The sequence below is a fragment of the Ipomoea triloba genome, chromosome 1, assembly GCF_003576645.1.
Source record: "Ipomoea triloba cultivar NCNSP0323 chromosome 1, ASM357664v1".
Classification (NCBI taxonomy): domain Eukaryota; kingdom Viridiplantae; phylum Streptophyta; class Magnoliopsida; order Solanales; family Convolvulaceae; genus Ipomoea; species Ipomoea triloba.
In genome coordinates this window covers 4542286-4553631 of record NC_044916.1, presented here as the reverse complement: position 1 = coordinate 4553631, position 11346 = coordinate 4542286, and the positions used below count along the sequence as shown (strand labels likewise).

At 36.7% G+C, this 11346-nt stretch overlaps 2 protein-coding genes across 2 annotated transcripts; both read left to right on the top strand.

Annotated features, from left to right (window-relative positions):
* The first annotated feature begins 211 nt into the window (after positions 1 to 211).
* Positions 212 to 5320, top strand: LOC115997888 (phospholipase A1-II 1-like). The gene is made up of 4 exons (XM_031237311.1): positions 212 to 337; positions 2456 to 2699; positions 3275 to 3623; positions 4697 to 5320. The coding sequence occupies exons 1-4, from the start codon at positions 310 to 312 to the stop codon at positions 5318 to 5320; spliced, it is 1245 nt and encodes a 414-aa protein (XP_031093171.1). The 5' UTR covers positions 212 to 309.
* Positions 5321 to 6621: 1301 nt separating this feature from the next.
* Positions 6622 to 8750, top strand: LOC115997672 (senescence-specific cysteine protease SAG39-like). The gene is made up of 2 exons (XM_031237273.1): positions 6622 to 7057; positions 8170 to 8750. Exons 1-2 carry the CDS (start codon positions 6622 to 6624, stop codon positions 8748 to 8750), a joined length of 1017 nt encoding a protein of 338 aa, XP_031093133.1.
* The last annotated feature ends 2596 nt before the right edge of the window (positions 8751 to 11346 follow it).

The following is an 11346-nucleotide window of genomic DNA, read 5'->3' as shown; positions in this document are numbered from 1 at the left end:
AAATAAAATAGTATTCGTCAAAATTTTAGTAAGAAATTAAATTTTATTGCTGTCAATGGTTGTATTACCATTTTATATAATATCATACATTAAATTTCTACCGTCATCCTAATCTTCCACCTATCTCAATTCTCAATATATATTATCTGTCTTCTCTAACGTTGGTTCTCTCGTTCCTACGTTGCTGGTAATAAAGGCGTTCAACAAGAAATGGGTTGCGGCGTGTTTGGTCGGCCTGGTCATGGCAAGGGGAAAGCACACCCAAGCAACTTTGTTCAATATGTTGCTTTTACTTGCTTTGTTTCAGCCATGGGAAGTCTTATTCTTGGAGTTTCAGGTATGTAAAGAAATTGCGAGCATGACAATTAATATAAGAGTCTTATTACACTGTCAGGTTCGTATTTGAATCACATTTAAGGTGACTATTGACTAGGGGTTCGGCTCGAACTCTAATGTTTTAGGCTCGTGGCTCGTCGAGCCGTTCGCGATATATATATATATATATATATATATATATATATATAATAGTTTATTTTTTATTGAAATTCACTATTATAATTTATTTTTAATTGATGGATTTAAAATCAAACAGGTTAAATTCGGGCTCGAACTCGAGTTCGAGCTTGAATTCAAGCTCAAACTTGAGCTTGAGCTCGAACTCCTCGAAAATTGTCGAGCTCGAGCTCAAGCATCAATTCTCGAGCTCGAGTTTGAGCCGAGCCTTCCTTAACGAGCTTAAGCTCGAGCCACCCTGGGCTCAAGATGTGCTCGACTCGTTTACACCCCTACTATTGACAATTCACTTATAGCATCACTATCTGTGCACTTTTCATGGTTTTTAGATAAGTAAAAAATTAAAATGTTGGTTTTTAACAAATGTGGAGAGCGATTTTTACTTGGTTTCTTCTCCTGCAATTTTTTGTTTTGTTTTTGTTTTTTTTATTCATTTTTTTTGGTGGAGCACAAGAATCCCGCCTAGTAGGCACGTGCACGCGCCTACTGGGTGCTATTTATTATATTTTTCAATTTTTTTTTAATTTGTTGTCTGTTTTTCTTGCCCTCCTCTCTTTCATAATGGCACTTCAAAAATTGTATAAAATGCATATATAGCTGATGAGGATGCTCTTATAACCATAGTTGCAGTAGGCGCTAGGCGCTTGTCAGGCAATAGACTAGCGCCTAAGCAGTACCTAGACGGCGACTTATAAAAACAAAAAAATAATGCATGTGTGTGGGTGTATGTCATACATATATATATATATATATATATATATATATATATATATATATATATATATATATATATATATATATATATATTTCTCTTACTTATATAAATAAATAAATTTAAATATATATAAATATAATTAAAAAAATTAATAAGGTTGACTCGCTCGAGTTAACTCGGCTAACTCTATCGAGTTGGGCGAGTTAACTTGACCAAATTTGGCAGAGTAGGTCCAGTAAGCCGAGTTAATCGCCTAGGGAGCAATTCGCCTCAATCTAAGGGCGCCTAACGCTTAGGTAGGGGACTTTTGCAAAAGTACTTATAACATATAAGACCTTTTTCTTGGACAATTTTTTGACCGATCATAGAGGAATAGGTTGGTTTACATGCGAGAATCTCAATAGTTATACTATGGACCAGAGTCCATCTTGTAAGGGGACCCTCACAATTTACATACTTATTGTTCATAATTTAAATTGTGAACATTCAGTATATAAATTATGAACATTCAATTATAGATTGTAAATATTCAATATGTAAATTGTATATTTTAGATTCGAACTCATCTAAATTGTATATTTTGGATTCGAACTCATGCAATAATTTGCCCGAGAATCCTACCATGGCCGGCCTCCTTATATTTTTCCTAAATATAGCTAAAAAGTAAATACTTCCACTACATGTTAGTATGGGATATTCATGAGTTGTCATTTTTTAGCCAATTGGTAAATTTGGCAAAAGTTCTAAATTTGATATATAGTTTTTAAAGATAAAATGTTTGACCAAATTTCTAGGCTTGTCCAAGTTAGAATTCTTGAAATAAGAACCTTTAATTATGAGTTTGTACTTTTTTCATTGTTAGGGGCTTTTTTAATTGCATATTTATATTTAAGATATATTCTCGTAAGAAAAAAAAATAGTTTCACTAAAACAAATCTAGAATTCATATGTTTTATTTTATTTTATTTTATTTTTACCTAAAAAAGCATTGAAAACCCTTTTTGTTTTCCTCTCAGTTATTGACTATTGCTCGTTTTATCATATACCTACTAAAAATTACAAATATACACCCCGGTTAAATTTTTTTTAATAATTATAAAATTGACCCTTTGGTTTTTTTATGAATCCTATACACGGTTGAGATCAATTCTCCAACAATGTTCTCATCTGATCCTACCTGGCCCTATATATGGACCGCATGAATTAAAGTATATATTATGTAAACAGGCGAGGTATCTGTGAGTGGCATTGCAGAAAGATGGAAGGATCTGAGTGGAAGTAAGAACTGGGAAGGGCTTCTTGACCCTTTGGATTCCGATCTCCGGCGCTACCTCATTCATTACGGATCAATGGTTGCGGCAGTTTACGACTCTTTCATTAATGAACCAATTTCAAAGAATGTTGGACTGTGCCGATACGCCAGGAAAAATCTTCTTAGGGAATCTGGCCATGACAATGGCAATCCCTTCAAGTATACTCTCTTACATCCCTTCCTACCATAATATTCTCCTTCTCTTTGAGGCTCGAACCCATCTCCTTCTATATAGGAGTGCAACCGGTGTCACTAGACCACAAGGTTTTAGCTGCTAAAATCATTTTAGATAGTCTAAACTCTAAAATTTAAATAAAGATAGTTTAAAGATAAAGAAATTTGCCATGATATGTAGTGACTCTCCTATATGAGAGGTCATGAGATGGAGTCTCAGTGGAGGCGATAATGACTCTTTATGCATCAACAAGTTGAGAAATTAGTATAAATGAACAGATACTACAATGTAATAGGGTCAGTGGGTTCTGCCAAGCCCGCAGGTTAGGTGGGGCGAGCTAAAAAATCCACTAATAAAATGAGCCTAAAATCTCAAAGCCACTTCACCCTTTTGGCAGGACGAGATGGGATGGGCTAAACCCGTTTTGACAGCTCTACTCACAAGTTTTTCCAGTTTAAAACGAAGAGAATGTTAACAATATGTTAATTGAAAGACAATATTGTGGAAACAAATGAGAGACTAGATTTTTTATTATAACATAATGTTGGTGATGTTAAAGGTATGAAGTGACCAAATACTTTTATTCACCCTCAACGGTTCCAACTGCCATGGACTATTTGATTCAGCCACTGCGAGCAGACGCCGTGCTGAAGCAATCAAACTGGATGGGGTACGTGGCGGTGGCGACGGATGACGGAAAAGCCGCGCTGGGGCGGAGAGACATTTTGGTCGCTTGGAGAGGAACCGTCCGGCCGGCGGAGTGGGTAAAGAATTTCGAATTTTTGTTCGTAAAAGCGCCGTTAATATTCGGCCAAGATTCCGATCCTCTCGTACACAAAGGCTTCTACGATATGTACACCGCCGTCAATCCAGATCCTGTATTGAAGGCTGTGAGTGCCAGGGATCAGGTACGATACATGATGCGCAAATTATACTGTGGACCATGGTGCACAATGCATGGTAGACCATGATCATAGCTGATCCTGCAATTGTGTTGAATACTGCAGTTGTGTTGAAAAGAAACTGCAATTGCACGGAACAGAGGTCGTTCATCCGTTAAACACAACTGCAAGTATCCGTTCAACAAAATTGCAGTATCTTTTCAACACAACTACAGTATCCGTTAACACAACTGCAGTATCAACTATGACCCATGGTACACGGTATAATGACTGAAAAATACAATTTACCCTATAATATATATGAATAAGGAATCACTCAATTGTTATCTGTTATGAAATGGAGTCCTTTATTATTGTCAGTTTGTAAATTCAGTTCCTCCATTGTTTTAAGCGTAATGTTTTCAGTTTGGTCTTTCGGGTTAAACTTTTGTTCATTTTAGGGTTAGTTTTACTTCTTCTTTTTTTTTTTTTAAATAATTAGACACAGCTCCTAATTTCGATCTCTCCATAACCCAGCCCATATACCTTGTTAGTATTAAGAATCGATTCAAGTGTACACTTTTACTTCCCTTCCCAGCATTCTTTTTATCTTCGAACGAAAATCACACTTTTGATCAATGAATTGTTGGTCATTAATTCATTATACAATTTAATTCCAGATTTTCAATTTTTTGAAACATGAGACCCTTTTTTGTTTAAAACATTTTTAATCTGATCCTCCAATTAACCGATCACCAATATTTCATTCATTTTTAGGGATTTGTGTGGGTCTTTATAAAATTTCTCACGCAATGTAACTCATATGTAGAGTTGTCTAAGTGAGCAGGTAGGGGCGGGCTAAAAAGTTAGCCAATAATGCAGGCCTAAATTGCATAATGAATAACAATTGAGACGCTGAAAGTATAATTTTCTGTATATATAAATAATTATAGTCTTACTATGAATGTAAAATTTTCAAATGGTCGTTCAACACATCATTCAGTTCAATTCACCTTAATCTTTTCAATTCAGCTTAATATTTTAATGAGACGATGACTGAAAAAAATATATTTTTTAATTGATTGACATGGAAAATACAGATTCGTGAAGAAGTAAGCAGACTTGTGGAGCAATACAAGGGCGAAGAAATCAGCATAACCCTAGCAGGACACAGCCTAGGTTCATCCCTGGCAACCTTAACCGCAGTGGACCTAGCAACCAATCCAATCAACAAAAACACCCCTCCCATCACAGCCTTCCTATTCGCAAGCCCAAAAGTAGGCGAACACAACTTCAAAACCGCCGTTTCAAACCTCACCGACAACCTCAAAATCCTCCGCCTCACCGACGCCAACGACATCGTGCCCACGCTGCCGCCGTTCGGGGTCCAAGAAAACACAACGTTGCCGATATTATCGTACGAGCATGTGGGCTTGGAGTTCGACTTCGATGCCTCGAAATCGGACTATCTGGACGGGTTTAAGGCGAGCTGGCACGCTCTGGTGACTTACTTGCATGGGGTTGATGGGTTTCAAGGGTCTGGGGGAGGGTTTAAGCTTCATGGGGATTTCGACGTTGCGCTTTTGAACAAGTATAATGATCAGTTGAAAGGGAATTACAGCCTTATTGCGCCCGCGGAATGGTATGTTGTGAAGAACACAGGGATGGTTCAGCAGGATGATGGGAGTTGGATTCTTGACGATCATGAAGTGGATGATATATAATATTTAATTTGAAGGGAGATGATTATTTTAGTGTATGAATAAGTCTTTTTAGCATTAGGAAAACTTCCTTAATGTAAAATGTTGTTTGATCATATCAATAAGAAGAGCTGTTTTGTTACTAAAAAGAAACAAACAAACTAACAAAAACAAATACAAAATAAAAGAAAAAAAGTTTAATGGGTTGCATATGGACATGATAATGTTGGACCGAGGCATGGAAGAACAGTTTTAGCAATGAACCATCAATACATTATCAGCCAATTTGGAAATTTTTGATTGTTTGATCACTATTAGCTGTTTGACTTAGTTAAGAATTCAATATGTGAGTGTTTGATTAATCAACTTTTTGTAACAGTTTATTGTTCCAAAACACTAAAATTCAAAAAGCTGTTCAAAACAGCATTTTCATCAACTTTTTGAATAAATAAATTATACCATTAAAATTCATTTTTTCATGTATTCGTCTATCGATTAACAGTTAATTTATCAAACATCTTTTCACAACCAACTAATGTTATTAACTAATCAAACCTGCTTACCCAATTCATCTACTAACAACTATTTTCCAAACACTCTCATTGTGTTGTCTAGCTAGCTGTACTGTTATGATGCATAAGGAAATAAATTTACTTCTTCATTACTTGAAGTCTTGGAAAATCCGAAAAGGTATGTATGATAATAACAATAAAATTGAATGAAATCTCAAACGCCGTAAACGCTACTCTGGTGTATAATGGCATCTATTTTGGATTTATCACTATTAGATGTTCAAATACAACCTTCTTTTTTTAGTGGCAAGAAAAATCTGTAATTACTATTCAAGAGTGTGTAGAAATGAATCAGCCTTGTGACCTTTGCCAGCATAGAACTACAAAAAATTAAATTAACATAAGTTGCTCATAGTTAATCGGCTCAATGCTCAAACCAAGAAGACCACCTCCCCTGAGAGTCAACATTCTTACCACTTACATCAAAAGTTATAACTAGTAACGAAGACGCAACTTTATTTCATTGCTTATAGACCAAGACACTGGGTATTGGACCTAACTTTTTCTTAAACCTTCCATCGGTCCCAACAAAAAAAACAAACAAAGGAAAAGACAATTTGAGAAGATGACATTAACAAAAAACATGACTACATTACCTAGTTTATCCCGTAAGCCACGAAATGCCCGCACATAAAAATATGATACTATGCAGTATGAGACAGTATAAATACCTGCGACAACCCCAGACATGTTTCTCAAGAAAGAACAAATATTCATTGATCGAATACATAGTGAGCAGTAGTCCTACAGGCGATGGAGTTAAAATGGCAGATTTTCAGAATAATCTTGACCATTATACTCTGCAGTACTGTCTGGATTTCCCAAGCTACTTCTCGGGCAATCCAGGGAGCTTCCATGGCGGAAAGGCACGAGCAGTGGATGGCGATCTATGGGCGCCAATACCAAAGCGTTGCAGAGAAGGAGAAGCGTTACAGAATCTTCAAGTCTAATGTTGAGTTCATCGACATGGTCAATGGTGCTGGAAACAGGCCGTACACGCTTGGAATCAATGGATTTGCCGACTTGACTAACGATGAGTTCCGGGCAGCTTACATCGGAGCCTTGAAACCTTCTGCAACTAAGTCATCGGAAATGAACACATTCAGATACGAGACCTCCGGTGCAATTCCTCCTAGCATTGATTGGAGAAAGAAAGGTGCTGTTACACCTATACGAGGTGCTGAATGTGGTAAGTCTTTGCAGTCATTTGATTTACCAAAAAGTTTGTATATACAACTTTTGAATGTTTGTTACGGGTGACTCTAGAGCAAATTATATTGTGGATCATGGATAAAATAAATGTACATCTTTAATATACTGAATGTACATTATTTGTGTGCTTAAAGATACATTATTTGGTATGCTATCAACTAATGTACTTTCAGGGTTACTCCATTATTTAGGATTGTTGACGTTTTTGTGTGGATTTGATAAGGATGAAACAAAGACGTGTATAAATAAAAAGGTGGACTAAAATGTGTAAAGTACAATTCTAATTACCTTCTTGTTAGGATTTTTGAGAAGAAAGTTAACAGGTTTAGAGGTGAGAGAAAGAGGTGTTCTTCTCTCTCCTCATTTATGTGCACAATACAAGCCTCAGTTTATTTTGATTTTTGGGTTTTCTAGAATGTGAAAACGAGAACTCCTTTGTCTTTATTTTTTTATTTGGTGTACCTACTTGAAATGGATGAAAGGAAACATTCACGTCTGATTTCAAAGCGAGAGCTCCTATAGAATCTTATCCCAAATTTTCTTTTGCTAGGCCTATAGTACACAAATAATGTACCTTCAAAAAATGAACCTATAGTTTATTAAAAGTGTACCTTATGTAAGTAGTCCACCTTACAAGGTGAACCATAGTCCCTGGTATAATGATTGGTAACTTTAGCTAGCAAAAAACTACAAAAAAGAAAAATTAGCATAGCATAGTTAGTTTACCTATAATTGATTGGTCATTATACCATGAGACCAATTTGAAATCTTGTGGTTACAAAATAATTATTTAATCAATTTAATCGAGTTTAACCAGTGAACACCTTCAGGATAGTTACTCGGATTTTCTCTCACTAAAAAAATTGTTTTAACCAAAAAGCAAAAACCCCAATTTGAAAATTTGGTTAATTTCCATCCAGTTTTTTGATTGGTCAAAAAAAGTGGTCTACAATTGGCTAATTTTCAGCCATGACTTCCATTGCTGGGCTAGTCTTTTTATCTTGCTCTAGTTGTGATGTATATATCTTGTTCTGAGATTATTGTTATAATGCCAAGAATTTTATGTATGAAACATAATATAATATGCAGGAGCATGGACATTTCCGGCGGTTGATACAGTGGAAGGCATAACAAAGATCAAGACCGGAAAACTATACACACTCTCGGTACAGGAAATAGTGGACTGCATCAATGGCTGCAGCAATGGTTGCAATGGAGGATTCACAATTGAGGCTTTTGAATTCATCAAAGACCATGGTCTCACCACTGAATCCAACTATCCTTCTACTGGAACCAACGGCACCTGCAACGCCAAAAAGGAAGCACAACCCGTGGCAAAAATCAGCGGCTACGAGAGCGTGCCGGCCGGGGAAAACGCTCTGATGAAGGCCGTGGCTAAGCAGCCCGTGGCGGTTTATGTGGACGCTTCGAGGGCGGAGTTCCAGTTCTACGCAGGGGGTGTGTTCTCGGGGGATTGTGGGACGACGCTGGATCATGGTGGGACTGTGGTTGGGTATGGAGTGAGCCATGATAAGCAGGAGTATTGGATATTAAAGAATTCATGGGGCACGAGGTGGGGGGAGAAAGGGTACATGAGGTTGGCTAGAGGGATAAATAAAGAAGGGGGGCAGTGTGGAGTGGCCATGGAAGCAACATACCCTGTTGTTTAGGTTACATATATATATAATGACACTTTTAGTTGATCAATTGTAATTGTGGAGTTGATTTATTATTAGCCAGTTAATCATTGCATGAATATATACAATTGATTAACTAAAAGTGTATTGCTTAGTTCCTTCTTGTAATTATTGCACAATAATTTGGCCTTCTTATAACATTTCAATCCATCAATCAGCTCACTACTTCCATTAAGATCTCGAGTTTTCAATTTCATCATGATGAAATTTTAGCCAAAAATTAGATGGTGAATACGGCTGTCTACAACTGGACTGGGCTCACTTGTAACTGTTCAAATATGGATCTCAAAGGCATTATTCTACCGGAGATAGAAGAACTGAGTCCAGCATCTTACTATCGAAACGTGACACTGGTTGTTACACAAATAAAATAAAATAAAATAAGATTGTATATTCACTACTAACTATAACTTTTAGCGTAGTGTTTGATCCTGACATCAACATTTCAACCCCTACTAGCTAGCAATAGACTTCTTCAATAATGGTCTAATTGGCACACTAATTCCACTACATGTGTCTAATGCTTCCTGTTGGATATGGTACTAAGGCCCATAACAGTAAATGCCCAAAATATGACGGCCCAGTCCATATACGCAACCAAGTCAAGAATTACAGCTCAATCAAGATCAATACCGGATAGAACATTATTTTATTTGTTGAATTATTATTAATGTAATATACTAATATTATATTCCCAAGGTCAAGTGTCCCTTGTAAAATATTATATTCCTGGAGGGTCAGGTTCTACACCTATATAAAGGACGCTAACCCTTGAAACTAAATCAAGCAATCTTACAGGTAAATCAATTCAAGCTACTGAGGGTCACTTGACTCCATGGAAAGCAATTCCTTGTTCAGATTCAATCAAAATCAATGAGAAGCCATAAGCTATTCAAAAACCATTTCTTCCTTCTATCCATCTTTTTTCCTCTCCTTCCATTTCCATTTATTTTCACAATGCAATAGTGTTGGTCTGCTATTGACTAGCCCAATAATCACAAAAACAACACTTCATAGACTGAATGGAATGTATTTTAGTCCCAATGACTTATCATCACCACAAATATTTTCATATATCAATAAGATTGGGGCCGTGCTCACAATTCAACTTGAATTCTTGGTGTTTTCTGGAACCAAGTTCACCGGAGAAATACCAAAAAAACAAAAAGAGATTACCAACTTAACATTGCTGATTGAATTATATTTGGAGAGCAACCTTCTCAGTAAAATACCCAGAGATATTGGAAATTTAACCTTGCTACAGCAATTTGATTTCGGGTACAACAGGCTTCAAGGTATAAATCCAAACTCTCTGTAACAGCCCTTGAAGGAAGCTTGAGCCAGAGTGAAGAGCGGTGGGGAAAACGGCACCTTTTGAAGGAAACAGTTGGAATCGTTAATAATTAAGCCAACGATGTCGTTTCACGCAGTGTTAATTGTGGTTGGAACCCTCTTTCAGACGACGACGTTTTGTGAGCTCATTCCAGTAGGTTCTTCTGTTGCACGTACAACTGATGGGGTTGAGGTTTTAGGGAGCTGTTGAGCTTGCCTTATATAAACTATGGTGTATTGAAGTTTTAGATTATGTTAAGTATTGAATAAAATCCCTCTTTTCTTTCTTCTCTTGCTTCTTTTCCCTAAACTTCCTTCTTTTCTATCTCTCTTTCGGTAATTTTTCCCTAAGTGCATTACAACTTGGTATTAGAGACATAGGTTGACCCTCCAATACTTGGGCAGGAAGGACAGATACTGGCAGAACCATTGGCAGTATTAAACAAAAGGCTAGTTAAGAGAAATAACCAAGTTGTAGCTCAGATCCTAGTTCAATGGACTAACTTACCTAAGGTGGATGCCACTTGGGAGGACTATTACCACATTCTGAAGTAGTTTCCTTGGTTTGATCCTTGGGGATAAGGATCTTCTGAAGGAGGGGGTGATGTAACCGGGTGGAGTGGTTTATACTTAGCATTTATGTTAACGGGTTGTTTTCTACTTGTTTTGCTTAATCACTTTCAGGTTCAGAACGGATTGTTTTCTACTTGTTTTACTTAACCCTTTCAGGTTCGGACTGATGTGTGCCGAGACCGTTTAAAGGATTTAGATAGATTAGTACTTTTTTTTATTCTAGCTCCTAGTTGATCCCTTAGTATTATCTATGTTTTGTTGAGTAACTATTGACTCTTGATGACTAGTATGTCTTTTTAGATTCCTTTTGGTTAGTATGGTACCTAGACACCGGGTCCATGACCCTTTTATTGTTTTGGACTTATGGATAATGCATGAATTGATTATGATTTAACCGAGTAGTTATTCTTGTATGGGTAACTCCAGCAGTAGCATCCCCTAGTACTTGTATTTTAATCTACTGATGATGGTTTATTAGCATTAAATCGTTATCTTTATGCCTTAAGTTCTTAATTATAATCTAGGCTCGTATATTAGAATTGGGGGTGTTACAGTTACATTCCCCCGACCATTTATTGGACATCATTCAAAGATTAAACATAATGATCGATGTAGCATCTGTTTTTGGAATATCTCCACCATTACAACTCGACTCCTATTATAC